Genomic DNA, 20,462 nt, shown 5'->3' with positions numbered 1-20,462 from the left:
GGCTCGCCCAATCCCCAGAGTGACTGGATAGAGGAAGAGAGAGAGGAAGGGTTAAGGAGGTAGGAGGCTTGGGGAGGGAGAGGACTAAGTTAGAGGAGGATGGGGAATAAACTGTATCACTTGCACACACAAATAAGAATGGTAGAATAAGGTGGGGTGTGGTCAGAAGAGAGGAAGGAGAGAGGGTGAGAGAGACAGAGAGAGGGGAGTGGGGAGAGAGTGAGATCCTCCACTCAAATCAAAAGCAAAATTAATAATAATAATCAATAATAATAACCACTATGATAATGGCGACCATAAAGATGACAAAGGAAATTAATAGCCTATTCTGATATTTAAATGTAGACAGGCACCTCTTACGTTTATTCGCGCTTGGTATTCAGCACTGCCCACTGAGTTCCGTGCAGCGCATCGGTAGACACCCCCATCTCGGATCTGGGGGGCCGTGACATTCATGTGGCTGATGGTCGTGCCGTCTGACATGGTGTACTGGTTGGTGCGGTGCCCGCCATCCCGCTGGATCGGCTCATCATCCAGGGCCCAGGTGACGCTGGGAGGTGGGGCGCCTTTAGCTGCGCACATCAGTGAGAACTGCTCCCCAGGGTTCACCACCTTCTCGCTGAAGGAGGAGATGATGCGGGGTGTCCCATCTGGGAAGGGGCAGGAGGAAACCAGCCTTGGCATCACCACATAACACAGAGTGGGTCCCTTGGGCCTTTCCCCCACCCCAACAGAAAGGAAAGAGCTCGATGGAGACCTAGGTTGGGAAGTGACTCACAAGGTCCCTGCTCTGACAAAAGGAGCCAGAGCAGAATTAACACCAACCCACCAAAAACACCGGTATGGTTGATTTTTGTTGTGGTCCTTGTGACAGAAAGAGCCTGGGCCTGAGACATAGATGGTCTAATCCTAGCTCTGCTACCAACTCATTTGTGATTTTAGGCAAATCACTTAGTCCCTCTTTGCCTCAGTTTCCTTATCTGTAAAGTGAAGTTAATGATGCTTATCCTGTCTACCACACCAGGTGACTTCGAGGACCAAACAGATGTAAAATGAGGTGCAGTGAAAAGAATGGTGGATTTGGAATCAGAAAGCTTGAGCTTGAATCTGGATGCCATCATTAACTAGCTAATTGACCCTGGGCAAGTCACTTCACTTTTCTGAGCCTCAGTTTCCTAAAATGGGGATGATGGTTGAACTTAACTACATTGTAGGATTGTTAGATACAGGAAGGTGAGATATTATTAATTTGCAAATTTAAAAAGATTATTCAGAAGTAAATTATTATTATTACACCATGTTTGCATACCACACACTTTGGGTTCATATCCAGATGTTGATCTGAGCCAGGGCCAGACTCCCCAAGCTGTACCCCATCCACCTGAGGCTACTTACTCCTCTTATTTAAATGAGATAATGTATATAAGACCCTTTTTGTGAAGCACTGAATACAAATGCTCTCTCTGTTTCTGCCTCCCTTGCGCTCTCCAGGGGAGGTTGCTGCCTAACCCTGAGGGAGCTAAAACTCCTGGCAGTCCCTGGTAGGCTCTAGCATCCCCAGAGCATGCCTGGCCCTCTTCGAAGCTGGGAAGTGGGCACATCAGCCCTCCTCCCACTCCCCTTTCCACATCCCTCTCCTTCCTCCTGATGATCCCCCCGCCCCCCCCCCCCCAACCTGTGTCCTTGCTCTTAGATAGCTGTCAACTAATCCTCCCTGAGGTGGGAGCAGATAAAAGCTTCAAGAATGATTGATCCCAAGGAACCAAGGGAGACTAGTTGCATTTCAATGGGGATTCTGGAAGATAAAAAGCCTTTAGAACCCCAAGGAATGAATCACTGTAATGGTGGAATTTCAGGCACTGTGACAGGTGGTGGGTGAGACAGTCTTGGACAGGGGTCTTTGTTTTCTATGAGTAGAGGGCAGCACTAGGTAGGGCTTGTCCCAGGGAGTGGTTGAGGTGTGGGAGGGTATGTGTGGAAGTGGTTCCCTGACTGCTTTCTCAGCCCCTTCCCTTCCACTCTGCTCACCCTCCAGAACAATGATGGCGAAGTCCTGGGCCGTCTGGGATTTGCGAGTGGCGAAGCATTGGTAAGCCCCGGAGTGGCTTTTCTGGGCGGAGGTGATGAGGAGGGTCTCGTTGCTAAGCCCGCGGATAGAGATGGTCTCATCCGGCACCACCAGCTCTGTGTTGCGGTACCAGCGGATGGTGAGCTCCGGGGGGCCAGTCAGGGCACAGGACAGGATGACGGTGCTGCCGATGCCTGTCTTCAGCTGCTTTGGCGTCAGGGTCACATGGAGGGGGTCTGGGCCAGGGTGGGCCAAGGAGGGAGGAGGGAGAAAGAGAAGAAAAAGAGGCTTACTGCTGGTGGTGTAGGGGAAACAGTTTGGCCTTGGGAGTCAGGAGACCTGGGTTTGAGTTCCAGCTTTGCCACTGTCTGATTGTGTGACCTTGGACAAGTCACTTAAAGGCTGAATAGTGACTTTGGGTCAGGAGAGATCTGGATTCAAATTCTTCCTCTGACACTAACTGTATGATTCTTGGAAGATCACTCAACCTCTCTATGCCTCAGTTTTTTTGTCTGTAAAATGGGGATGGGAGCTAGATTATGTGACCTCCAAGGTTCCCTCCAGCTCTGCTATGCTGTGAGTCTATGATTCATACCCTCTTTTTTTCCAAGCAGAGGTTCAGTCCTTTCCAGCTAACTGAGGAGGGAGTGCTTTGAATGTCCATGGAGATGATTCCTTCAGCTTTGACAACATTTGTGCTACATAAATAAGTGGAAATTACCTCCAGTAACTAGGCTGGACACATTCTAAGGAGGGTGGACCAAGACAGAGTGACCATCGATCCCCTCTTTCTTTCTCCTCTTCCTCCTCTCCCCATCCTTGTGCTGCTATCTATTCAGAACTCTTTGCTTTCTATTTCTCTTGGGCTCAACTGTCCTGGGGTCCTGTATGATAGAGAACACACAGCTATAGTGTCTCCTATGTAGCAGCTCACAGTGGAAGGAGGTGGTGTGGCTACCTGGGGGAATGGGAGAGAGCCCAGAGTAGGAGTGACTCTCCTAGTCCTTCATTCTGGTCTGGAGTCTTTGCCCACCTGCCTGGAAATGTCATTCCACAATGAAGCAGGTGTCAGACTCATACCTGTCACAGTCCCCTGCCCTGGTACCTGCTCCCTCAAACCTATCTGCCTGAAGAAAGAGCAGTTCTCAAAGTTATTTTTTCCTCTTCTTAAACTTGGCCAAGAAGAACTGTCAGGGAGGGTTAAGTAGGCATCAGAGCCAGCTGATATGATGACTGTGTGTGATGGATCACTATAATGCCCTTGTTCCATGCCTTCTACCCATGGCCACCTGGGTCAGCCCCTTGGCATAGCCCTGGCTTTAGAGAAGAGCCATGTGCGTTTACATGTTTAGATGCAGTATGTGTAGGTATCTGTATATGTGTGTATATGCATGCTATGAGTATGTTTGCATGCATGCATGTGTCTGGATGTGTCTGCATGGACACAATGTGTGTGTCTACATGGATACAATGTGTGTGTATAGATATAATGGATGTGTCTGCATGGACAGTATGAATGTGTCTACATGGATACCATGTGTCCACATGTCCATATGGTCTAAGAGAGGCTGCCAAGAGAGTTGTGGTCTATTCTGTGGAGAGGGTCACTTTAGGAAGCAGGTTGCCCAGGAAAGCTCTTCTGTCCTGTATACATAGGAATATCAATGTCTTGTGTATATGTGTATATGCATGCATGCAGTGACATATACTAGCAGGTATGCATAGATATGTGTGTACACACATGCTGGTGTATTTTTAACATACATAATGTTAAAACATATAACACACACATGTGCCAGGATTGAGTAAATATCTGTATCTGTGAGTATATGTGTGTGCACATATGCCTAAGACCAGGGTTTAGGACTGAAACAGTGGCCCCCATTCTGGTATGTTGTTTCTTCCCCCTCCCACTGCCTAACCCCTTCACCTGGATCCCTGGATTTATGAGTCAGTGTTTATGAACTTCATCAGTGAAAGGAGATGCCCTGACCTTCTTCCATTTGGGATCATGCACCTAAGAACTTTCTATCTTTTTTTTGGCAGAAGCTGCTCTACCTGGATGGTTGGGGTCTGAGTGTATGTGTGTGAGTGTGTGTGTGTGTGTGTGTGTGTGTGTGCATGTGAGTTCAGGAAGGGAGGGGGAGCCCAGCTCTGCTTAGCCATTAGGAGGTGGTGATCAGGCTTTAATGGATGGTCCCTGGTGATTGTGTGTCCAGTGATGCTTGGGGGGGGGGGGAGGATGCATTAAACCAAACCTAAATTTCACTCTCAACCACAAACCCCAATCCATCTTTCTGCTGCTTGCATGTCTCAGGCTTATTTAATACAGCTTAGGTCCCAACAGGAAACACAAAGCACCTTAATATCGAACTTTCAGCATTTCATCCGAAGCATTTACATCACTTACTGTCGTTCTCAACACATAGGGTTGATTTGCTGGGGACCACTGTCTGCTCTTCCAACCACACTGTAAATCTTAGCAGGGATAGCTCTGCCACAGTACTATCATAGATAATAGCACACTCTAGCTCCCTGTGCATTCTGAGGAAGGGGAGGGGGAATAGACCTGGCCCCTAGAGCTTGATCTCTGGAGGAGAACATCGTTAGACTAAGCCAGAGAATGGGTACTGTCTTTGGGAGAGAATGGGGCCCCAGAATCTCTGTGGCCTCAGCTATGGTAAGAGGAAAGCAAGAATGAGACAAGAGCTTTCTGGGATATTCAGCCTCCTAAAATGGCCCATTCCCTGACTGGGACCCCATTCTTCTGAGAGTTCCTCTCCTCCCACCTTTTCAATTCTGAACATGCAAACTCCTATATAGACCTTGGGAAGAACAAATGCACAGAGGATCAGGTGACCTTTTCTCCACATCCCTCACATCCAGGGACAGTGCAGAGAGGGAAGTTTCCCACACAAACACCAAGCACATGTCCCACTTCCTCATCCTGCCTCATCCCCATGCTTTCTGGAAAACCAAGAATAAATAGACTCTCAAACATAGACAGAACCTTAGATATCCTCTAGCCTAAACCACTAGCTTTACAGATGAGTAAACTGAGGCCTAGAGAGGCTAGACTTTAATTTCTGTAGTACTTTTCTTACTATACTAAACCATCTCTCACTCAATATAAAAAGAGACTGAGTCAGATCCTGGTAGCCTAGATAACAATGAGCAGCTTCATTTATGCCCAAGGTGACCACTCTTCTCCTTGCTCATGGGTCCATGCAAGTATACACATACCCATCAATTTACTTTTCTTTTACTTTTTTAAAAAAGACTAACCAGAGGCGGCCAGGTAGCACAGCAAGTAAGAGCACCGGCCCCAGAGTAGGGATGACCTGGGATCGAATCCAGGCTCAGATACTTAGCACCACACCCAGAAATAACTGGCCGTGTAACCTTGAGCAAGTTACTTAACCCCAATTGCTTTAAAAAAAAAAGACTAACCTCGCCATAATCACCAAGGCTGGAAGTGCAGGGGCTATTCACAGACCCTATCCTTTTATCATCTGGCATGGAAGTTTTAACCTACTCCATTTCTGACCTGGGTTAGTTCTCCTCTCCTTAGGCAACCTGGTGGTGCACACTTTCCATGAGTCTCATCATAATGGCTGAACTCACATGTGGACACCCTATCTGCATGGGCCATTGCAGCTCAGAACTCTTGAGCTTAAGAGTTCAGCCAGCCTTAGCCTCCCTGGTAGCTGGGATTACAGGTGTGTGATACCCCACCTGGTCGATTTCCTTTTTCACTTAGGAAAGTGACCCCAGTGTGGATGCTTCCAACACTGTAATCCTGTTACCCTTCCACTCCTATGTGTGAGATGTTGTCTGTTGGAACTTAGAAGTCACCCCCTTGACTTTCCAACTTCCTGTCCCCCAATGCCAGTTTGCCTGGACCTCTCCTTGAGATGTATCCCACTACCCCTTGTATTATAGGATCAGAGAGAGTTGGAAGTGACCTTAGTAGTCATTTGGTCCATTTAATGTTTCTCAAACTGTGCTGTAAGGAACCCTGAAACACCCTAAGGTTTCTTTTTTAAATGAACCTTATATTATTTGTTATAATTAGCAATAATAATTTTAAATGTTTTACTACAACATTTTTGCCAAAGTTTTGTTTCAGCTGAAGGGTTCTAAATCTTTCCTAACTCTAGTTCAGCCACCATTCAGCTGTCAAAGGGATCTTCCCAAAGCACAGGCCTGACCATATTACTCCTCTACTCAGTAAACTCCAAGGGCTCTCTCTCTATCACCTCCTGGGTGAACTACATAATCCTCTCTTAGGTATTCAAAGCCTCTCATAACCTGCTTCCCTCCCACCTGTCTATGCCTCATGCACCTTATGCCCCCACCTCTTACATATTCTGTGATCCAGCGACACAGTGGCCTTCTTGTGACCCCTTGCACAACATCCCAATCTCTAGATTTTGGACATCTTCACTGGTTGTCCTCCATACCGAATGTTCTCCTTCCTTCTCTCTGCCTCCTGGCTTCCCTGGCTTCCTTCAAGCCCCAGCTTAAATTTCCCCTTTTACAGGAAGCCTTTCCTGACTTCCTTTAATGCTAACATCTTCCCTTTATTATCTTCAGCTTATCCTTATATAGCTTTTTTGCACATAGTTGTTTGCATTTCCACCATAGACTGTCAGCAAGGCCTATCTTTTGCCATTCTTTGTATCTCCAGTGCTTAGCATAGTGCCTGGCACATAGTAGGTGCTTGGTAAATTCTTGAGGACTGACTATGGACACATTTGAGAACCACTGATCTAGTCCAATCTCTTAATTTTACAGATGAGGAAAACTGAGAACTAGAAAGATTAAATGACTTGTCCCAGGTCATACAGATATTAAATAGATGATCCAGGATATGATTAGAGACCCTAATTCCAAATGTACTTTTTCTACCAGACCACATGGTAATTTGTTTCCACGTGTTCCCCCCATTAGATCACAAGCTCCTTAAGAATGCAGCCTGTGATGGATCTATTTTTGTAACCCCAGCACCCAGATTGGTGCCTTGCTCATAGAAGGCACTTTATAAGTATTTATTGAATGAATAGTGGATGAGTGGATGGATGGTTGGTAGATGGATGGATGAATGATGGATAAATGGATAAGGTTCAATCAGTCATTGTACTTTTTCTGCTTTACACTGGTAAATGGCAAGGAGGGCCATGATTAGCCCATTAGGACTCTACACAAAAACTCCTTCCTTTTTAGCTCCTGAGGTTGCTTGATTCTTTCTTTTATATGAACAGTCCATTATTTGGCAGAGGGGAGGGGATGAGGTGGAGAAGAAAAGAGGGAGAGAGAGATTATCTCATATGCAAGTGACTTGAATGGACATTACTATTATTTCCCCTAATCTAAACTCTATGTACATGGAAAAACAGCATGGAACAACTTTCCTAGCAGAAGAGGGCCATTCAGAGAGGGGGCTAGGCCACCTGGTCCTAGGAAATAGACATGAAACAATCAGTTTTTGAGCACCTACTATATGTCAGACGTGGTGCTAGGTGCTAGAGCTTCAAAGACAAAAATGAAAGCGTACTCTGGCTCTCTTTCTTTGGTTGGAAAAATAGCTTATTTTATAGGTGTCTAGAAAAAATGCCCTCCTGGTACCATGGGGGACATTAATCAATATTTTTTGGGAGAGAGATCCCGGATGGAGTTCTGAACCTGGGAGCTTATGTAGACCAGGTGCGGGTAACCCCCATGCACTCACCGATGACTGTGAGGGTGCCTGTGGCTTCTGCTGAGCCGAAGGTGTTGGTGACCTCACAGATGTAGGTGCCACTGTCCTCGGCCCGCAGGTCACTAATGGTCAGCCCTGTGATGCGCTTGGTCCACCGGCTGTCTGTGGGGAGGGGCCGCCCATCCTTGAGCCACCTGATCGCTGGGGCAGGGTAGCCTGAGGCAGTGCAGGGCAACTCCACTGTCTGGCCTGCCCTCACTTCCCTGGAGTGGAAGCTGTCGAGGATGGTGGGGGTTGATTCAGCTGGGTCTGTAAGGCAAAAGAGGATTAGTAACACTAGCTGGGAGATAAGGAAGTAGAGAAGGGCTTGGGGCTTAGACCAAGGCCCAGAGGTCACATAGTGATCTAAAGGAAAGATTCTGAACAAACAACAGTGACAACAACAACAATTTGCTCTTGTGCAGCGTCACATCTAAGGAACCCTTGGGAAAACACATCAGAAAGTACCTATGTTATTCCCACCACATCAGGTCCACCTCTGGCGTGGCCCTCTCCCTTGGCCCAGGCTAGACCTAGAGCTGAAAGGCTTTGGCCGAGAAGGCAAGATCATTCCAGAGGAAGAGAAATCATAAAGGATTCAATAAGGTTAAACTGTTTACATCCTACATGGGACGATTATACTTGTCGCTCCCAAGAACTTTTTCTTTATTAGGGCAGTTGGAAGGAGTTTATATAGACAAAGGGTATAGGTGTGAATTGACTATGATGGGCTGATATCCAAAAAAACAGAATTAAGGGGTTAGAAAAAAAAAAAGACAATTCCAGAGGGGAGAGCCATTGGAAGTTTAGGGCTGAAGAGAAATATGCAGATATGAGAATGCATCTTCATTTCTTCTTTGCAGAGCAGAGGTCTGGGGTGTGGGAAACAACATATACTATCAGACTTGGTTGATTGTGTTGTTCAATTGTGTTCAACTTTTTGTAATACCATTTGGGGTTTCCTTGGAAAAGATACGAGGAAATATTTGCAATTTCTTTCACCAGATGAGGAAAGTGAGGCAAACAGGGTTCGGTGACTTGTCCAGGTTCACCCAGGGAGTTAAGTATCAGAGGCTAGATTTGAACTCATGAAGAAGAGTCTTCCTGATGCCAGGACCAGTACTCTATCCACTGTACCACCTAGCTGCCCCAAACCGTTGGTTTGCTGGTTAGTTTTAGTGAACTGTTTTTTCTGCCCTTTCTCTCTTTTTATTCTTTTTATAAAGGACAACTCCCTAAGTGGAGAAGGGGAAAGTGAAGATGATGTAATGAACAAAATATATCAATGAAAATTTTATGAGGAAAAAGAGACACACAAAGAGGCAAGATGGTGAACAATGGTCTGAGGAGCCTTGGCCTCTCTTCTCGGCTTCATCCACTTACTAGCTCTGTGAATCTTATTTCTTTATCTCTAAAACAGGATTAATAGGCTTGTGGTGGGGAACAGGGTATTTTAAAATGCTTTGTAAACTTCAATGTCATTTCTTCTTTGTGGCCATGAGCTCCCAGTTGTTCTCTAGCTTAGTGACCTCCTGGCTCTAAATAAAATGTGTAAGGGATTATTATCACTGTTGTTGTTAGAAACTGGATAAAAGGGCAAGAGAAGGAAAACAAGACAGACAGAGACAGATAAATAGAGAAAGAAGGGGAGAGAGGAAAGGAAGTGAGGGTGAAGGCTAGACAGAAACAAGAGAAAAAGACAGGGGAGGAAAGATAGAGAGGCAGCCTAAGTGATATCACTGGGCTTGGCCCTGTGAGTTTATTCCTACCCAGTTGCACTGGCCTTGGGCCTAGCTCTTGATGCCAAGGGACCTGACTTGAAACCATTCCTCTGTCCTTCTCTATAGTTCTTGGATTCTTTTTCTTTTTGGGGGGATGGGGAGAGAAGGGGGTTAAGTAACTGCCCAGGGTCACATAGCTAGTAAATGTCTGAGGCTGGATTTGAACTCAGATCTTCCTGACTCTAGGGCTGGTGCTCTAAACACTGCACCGCCTAGTGGCTCCAGTTCTTGATCCAGTGGGCCACAGAGGTGGCTCTTTTATTACTGATCCTCTCTGGAAGCAGTTGCTGCTCAAGAAGTGTTTCTTGTTTGCTGAGCCTATAAATGATTAGGATGATAGGGACTTTCCTTTATGGTGTTTTGGTGACTGAGAGGGGAAGAGAAAGAGTTCCTTCCCTTGGGGAATCCAGGAATAGAGGGCATGGGGGTGGGATGAGGAGCTTTTATACTTGAGGTTCAAACTTCACACATGAAAAGATTAGAATCCAAGCAAAATTGGTTGTATGGATAATATACCATTAGATATCACTGGGCCTCAGTTTCCTCATTTGTAAAAGGGAGATTTTGGACCAGCTGATCTCTGGGGTCCTTTCTAGTTTTAAAGGTCACAATGCTAGAGATTTTGCATTAACAGGGCTCCAAAAAGTTCCAGGGCACATAGAAATATAAATGATGCTGTGGGTAAATGGGATTGCTGAAGTTCAGTTTGAGCTCGGACATCCCCAAATGGGGACATTATTCACCAAGTGTCCTAGTGTGGTTATAGTCCTGGCAGAGTTCAAACTGGTTTTAGAAAGTTTAAAAAATAGGACTTTTCTCTGATTGTTTTTTACCCCTGCCCATTTCCATGATGAAAGCTAGCATTTATAAAGCACTTTCAGATTTGCAAATGCTCTACATACATTATCTCATTTGCAGCGCAATGCAGTGGAAAGACTGATGGATTTGGTGGCAGTGAACTAGAGTTGGAATCCTAGCCTTGTTGCTTATTACTTGTGTAATACTTGGCAAGTGTCTTCACCTGTCTGAGACTCTGTTTCCTCCTCTATGGAATGTAGGGGTTGGACCAGATGACCTTTATAGTTTCCTTCCAGCTCTAAAATCTATGGTCCTATGAATTCAAACACAGAGTCTTAGTGATAATTTCATCCTCCAACAGATGGAAGAACCAACAGGGGAAATTCTGTTCCAGATCTCATTCTCACTTATAAGGAAGAACTGGTTGGTGGGGTAGAAAATGATGGAAACCTGAGGCAGGGAGAGAAAGGGAAGTCATTCCTCCTTCCTAGGATTTGTAATAGGGAAGGTAAGGAGATACTTTTATAGTCTGACATGTACTCTAGATTTTAGAAAACAGATTTAGAAGGGCTCAGAGAAAAGACAGGCAGTATCCCACAGACTAAGATGCTACAGGGGAAGTTAGTCCAAGAGTGAAGGGAGAGACTCCAGAATGAAATTCTGAAGACAAAAAGGAGAAAAAAGGAAATTTGACTAAAGAGACTAATCTGGATGCATGGGGGTACTCACCAACTAACTTAGATTTTAAAAAGAAATGTGTGGAAGATGGAAGCAAGACCATGTAAAAAAGGTTGAATGAGCATGTCACTGACCTGTAAAAATAAGTCAGGAATGCTAAAGTTCAGAATGAACTAAGGCTGTCCAGGAAAGCTAAGGACTAGAAAAAGGGATCATTTATTCATTCTTAGCTACATTAGAAGAAAAGGAAGAATAAAAGAAAGGAAAGGACTTTTTAGCTGACAACAGAGGGAAGGTAGCACTGCTTAAGTTTTATTTTGTTTCTGGTTTTCCTGCCAAGAAGAAAGACTTTCGCATTAGAAATAGCAGAACAAAAATGACTAATGGGGGTGGGTGGGTTGATGCTCCCAGATGAGGAAAGAGAAAGTAAGGGAGCTTCCAGGTGTACTTGATGAATTCAAGTTCATCCATCCCAAATGAACCATAGCCTCTGGAATTAAAGAGAGGGCTTATATGATTGAGGAGGGACCATTAGTGATTTTTGAAAGATGGGGAGATGGAAAACAGAAATGATCCTACAAGATTGGAAAAGGGCAAGCATTGATCATGTTTTTAAAAAGGGAAGAGAACAGATTGCAAATTATAGGTTTCTGAGCTTGACTTCAAGTCCTGAAAATTTTTTAGAAATGAGCCTTATAGGGATGGTTGGTGAACACATAGAAAGGGCACCAGTGGTTACAGAGCCTGCACAGATTCATCAAGAAGAGTTCCTGTCCGACTAACCTCATTTCCTTTTTTAATAGGATTACTAGATTAGTAGATGAGGGGGATTCTGAAAGTATATTCCACCTGGATTTTAGCAAAGTTTTTTAATGAAGTGTTTCATACTATTTCTATTGGGAAGATGTGGAGATAGAGACTAGGTGGTTCTACAATTAGATGAATTCAGAACTGGTTGGCTAGATGACTCAAAGAGTAGTTGAAATGGATCAACATTAACCTGGCAGGAGGTCTCCAGAGGAGTCTGTCAGAGATCTGTGCTTGGTCTTTTGATGTTTGATAGTTTTATAAATAACTTGGAGAAAGGCATAGCTAGAGTGCACATCAGATTTGTAAGGCGACACAAAACTGGGAGGGATACTAAACACATTGGATGATAGTCAGTGACCAAAAAGTTGACAGGTTGGAGCATTGAACTGAATCTACTAAAATGGAATTCAAGAGGATGAATGTAAAGTCTTGCACTTGGGCACAAATAATCAATTTCGGTAGTGCTGGATGGGGGAGGGGGTGGGGCAGGGATCCCAAAGTTTTTAATGAACTACAAGCACAACGTGAGTTAGCAATATCAAGTGGCAGCAAAAAAGGTAAGGTATTCTTTGGTTACATAAAGAAGGTATAATTTCTGGGAATAAATAAGTGGTAGGCTCATTGTACTCTGCCCCCATCAGCCCTCATTTGGAGGATTATACTCCATTCTGGGATGGTGATGATGAAGGGCCTTGAGTATGTGTCAAGAATATCAGTTGAAGGAACAAAAAACATTTAATCTGGAGAAAAGATGCCTTGGTAGGGACACAATGGCTACATACAAGTATTTGAAAGGTTGTCCTGTGGAGAATAGATTAGAATTTTATTCTGTGTGGACCCAGAGGGCAGAACTAGGAATAACTGGTGGAAGTAGTAAAAAGGCAAATTTAAGCTGAATAGCAGGAGAAACTTCCTAATGGGTGACCACTTGTTCAAGATATTGTAGAGGGGGTTTGAGACTTAGGAAATGTGTGGTTCTCAATGAACTTTGAGATCCCTTCCACCTATAATACTGTGATTGATGAAAGGCAGTATGGTATCACATAAAGGATAATAATGGAATTGGAGCCAGGAAGTACTGGGTTCAAATCTCACTGCAGGGACTTCCTAGCTATGTGACAAACGCTTTCCAAGAGGAAAATGGGTTTCCTTAAGAGCTGATTAGCCTCAAAGTTGCAAGAGAGTTTTTGGCTGCCACATTACTCCTGGGTTCCCCCTTTGGTGGCCTTCAAGAACAATCTTGTTGGGCATGTTGTAGTGGGGAGCACTTTTGTGAATGGGTTGTATTAGATGACAAACTTTCATGGTCTAAGATTCTGTGAGGTGTAGGATGTCCCAAGGGTTACATGGTTAATAGATAGTGAAGGGCCTCCAACCCAGGTCTTCTTTCTCTCAGTCTAAATTTCTTTTCAGAGAAGATGACTTCCACCTGTCATCAAGCACACATGTGTGCTGCTGTCTCCTACCTCCATGGTGCTATGTGAGTTGTAGCAAATAGTAAGGACCTTCCACTCCCACCTCCCAACGATGCTATGATTTGGTTCCAATCATTGTTCTTCCTCCCTTTCCAGCACCACACATGCCCATTACTGCAGATCCATACAGAGTGACTGGGTGACCAATTGTTCAGCATGTTATAGAGGAGGTCTATGACTTAGGAAAAGGGTTGGACTCTACGGACTTTGAAACTACTTCCACCACCAACACAATGATTGATGAAAGGCAGTATGGCATAGCATAATGGAACTGGAGTCAGGAAGTTCTGGGTTCAAATCCCACCCTAGACACTTACAAACTATATGACTCCGGGCAAGGCATTTTACCTTACTATTCCTGACATGGTTTCTTCATTTATAAAATGAAGGGGTTGAACTTGAGGCCAGTTCACTTCTATATCTGTAATTCTATAAATCTCATTTTACAGAGGAAGAAAATGAAGCTCAAAGAGGCATAGGACTTACTCAATGTCACCTAATTAGTAAGTAGTGGAGTTGAGACTATACCCCAGGTGTTTGATTTCCAAGCTTAATGTTCTTGCCATGATGGCTAATTTTTTATATATGTATGCATCTATGTTTATCTACATCTATATATATAGAGAGAAGGATGGGATGGGAAGGACAGGGATTAGAAGGACAGGGGTTGGAAGTCTAAAGACATGAAGGACAGGAAAGCAAAAGACAGGGAAGAGAAGGGGTGGGAAGGAAAGGGAATATATATACAAATATAGATATTCACACATATATGAGTTATTGTATAGAATATCTAATTTAATAACCTCCAGATCATCTAGCACAACCTTCTCATTTGCCAAATGTGGAAGCTGAAGCCCAGAGTAGTGAAGTGATTCACTCATGGTCTCCAAGTTGCAGAACTAGGCTATGAGGCCAGGATTTCTAAGTTCAGATCCACTGCTTTTTCTGTTGTACAATGCTTCTTCTGAGGAAGATATCAGAATTTCCTTCTGTTTTATAGAGTGTCTCAGAAAGGGGAGATGACCAGAGCTATGACTAGGAATAGCGGCATCTGGGGGACATATCTAGTTCATTTTGGGAGAAGGTGGAAGCATATTCTCAGGGAGGCTTGTTACCTTTGGAGTCCTGGAACAACATCTTGATTGCACCTGGTTCTGGTTATGTTTCAGAAAAAAGACTGATGTCCCATTCTCTCCCCACCTCGCCCCCCTCCCATTTAGGTGAGCATCCAATACTCCCACCTTTATAGACTTTCTTCCCTGGACCCTTCCTTAAGACTCTATGGCCTCTTTCCTCACTGACCACAGAGAGTTGGTAGGATACTGTACCCTGGAAGAATTACTCAGCATGACACTTAATTGATATAAAATAGACAAATTCAGTGGCACACTGCAAAATTCACAAGCAGAGGGACTGTTAAGATGGCCAAGGAAGGGTTGGAAAGGGGGTGAAGGGGGGGGGAGGAGGGAATTAATCACTGAGTCTCAGGCGTGAAATTAAATTCCAAGGGAAAGAAACCTCTTTCATTACTCCAGAGCAGAAGTAAAATGCTGCGACGTGTACATGGTGACAGCCAGAGGGGATGGGGCATTGACAGCTCCAGTGGCTGGGCTGGGAGACAGATGGCTCCACCTCCAAGAAAGAGCTAGTAGCACTCTGAGAGGGGTGCATACATTATTGTGTAGGGAGTTGGTGATGGGTAGAATCTGCAGGTCTGGGAAAGGAAGACCCTCATGATGGCTGATGTGAAAGGTTGACCCTTCCCTGTGATGGTGGAAACCATAGCTTAGAGTGCCAGTATATACCATGTTTTCACCAAAAACAAAAAAACAAACAAAAAACCCCATGTAACTTTAGAGGGTCACATTCCTGGGGCTGGGATTTGGTGGAATGTGCAAGAAAGGGAAAGGGCTGGTAGCACCAGAGGGGGTGGTGACTCAAGGGCCTTCTCCTGAGGCTGCTTATTATAGCAACTATAGAACATTGCTTCTTATAGCAAACCTTAAAATGCGATGGTGTTATATTGTCCAACTAGAATGTAAGCTCTATGAGGGCAGAGACTATATCATATCTAAAATGTACATCTTCCCTAGCATCTAGCATAGAACTCTGATGCTGCAAGTGCTTAATGAATGCTTGCTGAATGGTATTTTTTATTATGTAATTTTATTTTTCTCATTTCCTTAGCTATTAACAAAAATCTTTTTGAAAAAACAATACCATCAAAATCAAAATTTAAAAAGTCCAGCCTTTGTTTCAGGTTAGCAAAGAAAAAGGGGAGCTCGGTGGATGATCCAGGGCGATCTGAAAGAAGTACAAGACTCTGAAGGTCAGAGGACTGGTGTTAGCAGGAGAGGGAGACTGACAACTGCCATGCCAGCTTGGGGTGCAGAACTCCATGCTTACAAAGAAGTAGAGAAGACCTTGGATAGGAGACAGCATGGTATGGGGTAAAAACACTGACTCACGAGTTGGAAAAGAGAGGTTTTAATCCCAACTCTGTCCCTTGCTACTTGTGTAATACCAGGCAAGTGATTTAATTTGCCCGAGACTCAATTTCCCTAGTTGTAAAATGAAGAGGTTAGACTAGGTGGCCTCCACATTTCCTTCTAGCTTATAGATCTTCTGGGTCTAGAGTGCTGACCTTCTTGCCCAAGTTTCCATCTTTCTATAAAAGTTTAATTTAAATTTTCAGTGTATAAGTATAGATTTTTCTTCTCTCAACCTCCAATTGAAAAGGAAAGAAAAAAACCCTTGTAATAAACATGCATAGTTAATAAAAATTCTTGCATTGTCCATACCTTAAAATATACATCTCATTCTACACCTGCCAGATGCATTTTGCATCTTGTATCTATCACCTATCTGTCAGAGGGGTAACATGTTTCATCATTAGTCCTCTGGAATCATGGCTGATCATTGTATTGAGCAGAGTTCCTAAGTTTTTCAAAGTTATTTACAATGTTGTCTAGTCTTTGCAACATTGTTGTTATTATATAAATTGTTCTGGTTCTGCTCACTTCATTATGCATCAGTTCATATGAACCTCTCCAGGTTTCTCTGAAACTATCCTTTTCATAATTTCTTAAGACAATTATATTTCATTAAATTCATGTATCATACTTGGCTTAGCCATTCCCAAACTCATGGTATGTTTCTAATACTTTTCCACTACAAAATAGAGGCTATAAATCTAAGGTTCCTTTTCTCCCAACAATTTTTTCAAACCTCTTTCTCCCACTCTTCCCCTGCCCCCTCCCACCCACTGAGAAAGTAAAAAAAACCAAAATCTTTTGTTACAAACATGTATAGTCAAGCAAAATAAGTTACTGCATTTGCCAGGTCTTTTTTTTAAGTCTCAAGTTACCCTCTATCTTATTTCTATCAGGAGGTAGGTGGCCTGTTTCAATATGAGTCCTCTGGAATCATGATTGGCCAGTGTGTGGATAAAAGGTATTAAAATTTTCAAATTGGTTGTATCTATAATATTGTTATTGTATGAAAATTGCTCCCTTAGTTCCTCTCAATTCACTTTGCATCAGTTCATACAAATCTTCCCTGTTTTCTCTGAAATCATTCCCTTCATCATTTCTTATAGTGCAATAGTATTCCATCACATTAATATACCATAACTTGTTCAGCCATTCCCCAATTGATGGACACCTCTTCAGTTTCCAATTCTTTGTTACCACAAACAGAGCTATTATAAAATATTTTTGTTCATACTTTGTTTTCAAGAAGACCAAAGACATCACAAATGAGTGATGTCTTGACTTGCATGTAAATTGGATTTAAGTGAGGCAGAGCTGCACAAATCATCAGCCTCATTCTCTCTTCCAGAGTCATTGAAGTCTAGTGGGAAGACAAAAATCATGGCAATGACCTGCATTGGATGACTTGGTGTCTTCAATGTTTTCATTTTTGGTCTTCAATCAAGCTCTAAGAACTCCACAGTGCCTACTTCAGCCACCTTCGTGGCTTTTGGAACAAATTGATCTCATCTGCCCATTCCCTGGAGAGGTCTTCACATGCTTGGGATAGGCATTCTCCTAACTTATTGATGGGTTTAAAACCTGTCATCTACCCTCAAACTGATTTAGCCTGTTTCTATGCCTTATAAGGGTGTGGTCACTGCACATGCTTTATCTTCTTGGTATGAACCTAGTAGGACTATTACTGGGTCAAAGGGTATTCATAGTTTAATAATTTGGGGGCATAGTTCCAAATTGCTTTCCAAAATGGTAAGATCAGTTTATAACTCAACAGTGAATTAAAAAGATACATGCTTTTTCCAAAGCCCTTCCAAAATTTTTTCATCCTCCCTCCTTCCCTCCCTCCTTTCTTTCTTTCTTTCTTTCTTTCTTTCTTTCTTTCTTTCTTTCTTTCTTTCTTTCTTTCTTTCTTTCTTTCTTTCTTTCTTTCTTTCTTTCTTTCTTTCTTTCTTTCTTTCTTCTCTGTTTCTCTCCCTTCCTTTCTTTTTTATTTCTTTCTTTCTTTGAATTTATCCATTTGATGGATGTGAGTAGAACTTCACAGTTGTTTTAATTGGAAATTTTATAATTATCTGGAGTTTTTTGGGGGGGCTTTCTATATGGCTATTGAGAGCTTAGATTTCTTCCTTTAAAACTGCCTGTTTATGTTCTTCAGCCATTTATCAATTGGGGAATTGTTCTTATTAACACAAATTTAAATCCATTCCCTAAGTATCTTAGAATTATCAGAGAAACTTACTGCAAAGATTTTCTTTCCATTTGTCTGCTTCAATTCTAATTTTAGCTATATTGGGTTTTTTTGCACAAAAAATTTTTAATGTTATGTAATAAAACTTTTCCGTTTTACTTTTTATAGCCCTTTTTCTCTTTCAGTCATGCATTTTTCTCCTCTCTATGGATCTGAGATACTTTCTTTCTTGATTCTCTTGGGGTTCCTTCTTTATACCTCCTCATGAGAGTGGATTTCTAGGGATTATGGGGTCTCAGGCCACTGCTACTTCTCCCATCCAATCTGTTGTTGCCAGGAAGGAAAGTACTCTGACCTTTTCCCACTCTGAGTGGGTGTCTCCATGCTAGCTAGGCCCCTACAAATAAAGGATTAGAACCTTAGAAGACTTCAACATAGATAACTTGTAGCCCAAACCACAGGAGCTTTGGACCACTTAGCCTGAGAGTGCAAGAGTCATTGGAAGGTGAGAGTGTCTTGGTTCACAGGTAGGTGGGAGGGAGTGTAGACAGCCAGTGGACACCCACTCAGGAGTGGGCTAACTCTGTTCTAGTAACAGTGGCATCTTTGTCAAGAGGGAAAACTGACAAATCAGCCTGTCACAATATATCAGACCAGAGTCCCTGTGTTACCCACATTCTCCCTTCTCATCTCTCCTCCCAAGTTGCTGGTTCCCTTATAGTCCAGGTACATGGTATAGTAGACAGAAGACTGGGTTTGGATCCAGGACAACCTTAGTTAAATACCACCTTGGATACTTGTTATTTGTGTGATTGTCTGTGCAAGTCATTTAATCTTTGTGCCACATTTTTTTCATCTGTAAAATGGGAATAAAAATGGTACCTACTTGAAAGGATTATTGTGAGAACCAAATGAGATAACACTTATAAAGTTCTTTGCAAAATTTAAATGCTATTATTAACTATAGTTATTATTAATAGTTCTTCATCACCATTCTACACAATAGTGAAGGGGAAGAAGAGAGGATCTTCCTTAGGATAAAGGTGCTAGATAACTCCTTCCTACCCCAAATGTGTAGAAAGACCAATTGGCCCAAGGAAGGGTCCCACCAAGGGGCTTATCCCAGTGGGATTCACCACATGTGACAATGGGACCTGGAAGAATTACTTCTATGTTATATGAGTGGCAAGCAAAAATGATGCAAAATATCATTAAGCAGCATTTACAATTTTGTAGTGAACCTCTCAAGTAACATTCAATAATAGCATTATAGACCCAAGGAAGACACTTATGGTAAGGGGAGATTGTCACAGAACTAAAAGTCAGAAAGGACCTCAGAGGTACAATTCACACTTGAACAGGGAATTCCCTACCAGGGAGAGGGAACCTGTGGGTTTGAGGCCACACTTGGCCTTTTATTAAGGGAATTTGTTCTGTGAAGTTTGGATTCAGTCAGAGGGCTGAGGACCTAGAGAGCCACATGTGGCCTTGAGGCTTCTGGTTCCCCACCCCTGTGTTACTAATCTCAACAAATATTCATTCAACCGATTTCAGGGATGGGGAGTTGACTACCTTCTGAGATAGTTCATTCCATTATTGAAAAATTCTAATTGTTAGAGAATTTCCCCTTAAATGAAGCCTAAGTTTGCCTTGCTGTCATTTCCTCCCACTGCTTCTTGTTCTGCCCTCTGGGGCTAAGCAGGCAAATCAAATCCCCCTTCCACTCAATAGCCTTTCAAATACTTGAGGACAGCTGTCACGTCCCCCTCCTCTCAACACCGACATTTTCTCTTTTCCATTTCCTTCTATTTCTTGAACCAAAGGATTTTGGTGGATTTGAGATCCTTCCTCTTCCTCCTCCACTTCCTCTGGACACTCTTGCTTGTCAGCATCCTTCCTGAGTGTGGCGGCCCCCAGATGTGGTCTGCCAAGGGCTCAGTGATCACATCCCTCGTCTTGGGCCTCTCTCAAGGCAGCCTGGGAGCGTGTTCGCTTCTCTCCTCCCTACATCAAGACACTATTCCCTCAGTGCTACCCATGCTCTTGTGGCATTGGCAGCACTTTGCTTCCAGGCCTTACTGCTCCTTTAGCTGTTGTGTGTCTGAACTGACTCTGAAGATTAGAACGGAGCTCAGGAAGTCATGCTTCTGACAACTGGAACTGAGATTCAAATGGACGGTCCATCGTATAGCTAGCATTTAGGTTTGTAGAACACTTCCTATATATTACCCCTATCTGATCCTCACAGCAGTCCTGGGCGATAGGTACTATCATTAACCCCACTTTATAGCTGAGGAAAATTGGGGCTGAGGTAGGAAAGAAGAAAGGAAGGAAATAAACATTTCTATATATGTGTAGAACTACTTCTATGTTATATGAAGAGAGAGAGAGAGAGAGAGAGAGAGAGAGAGAGAGAGAGAGAGAGAGAGAGA

At 43.3% G+C, this 20,462-nt stretch overlaps 1 protein-coding gene across 1 annotated transcript in view; it reads right to left on the bottom strand.

Annotated features, from left to right (window-relative positions):
• Positions 1 to 315: 315 nt before the first annotated feature.
• Positions 316 to 20,462, bottom strand: part of LOC138154792 (cell adhesion molecule DSCAML1-like) — a gene marked incomplete at its 5' end in the record, with an annotated part of 22,917 nt that continues 2,770 nt past the window's right edge. Inside the window, 3 exons of the mRNA XM_069079778.1 lie at positions 316 to 650; positions 2,029 to 2,304; positions 7,800 to 8,078. Coding sequence (XP_068935879.1) covers positions 316 to 650; positions 2,029 to 2,304; positions 7,800 to 8,078 — 890 coding nt within the window. The remainder of the gene's footprint in view (positions 651 to 2,028; positions 2,305 to 7,799; positions 8,079 to 20,462) is intronic.

The sequence above is a fragment of the Petaurus breviceps genome, unplaced genomic scaffold, assembly GCF_028583685.1.
Source record: "Petaurus breviceps papuanus isolate PSGF00001 unplaced genomic scaffold, PetGlider_PUasm1.0 91133, whole genome shotgun sequence".
Classification (NCBI taxonomy): domain Eukaryota; kingdom Metazoa; phylum Chordata; class Mammalia; order Diprotodontia; family Petauridae; genus Petaurus; species Petaurus breviceps.
This window is presented reverse-complemented; position numbering and strand designations above follow the sequence as displayed.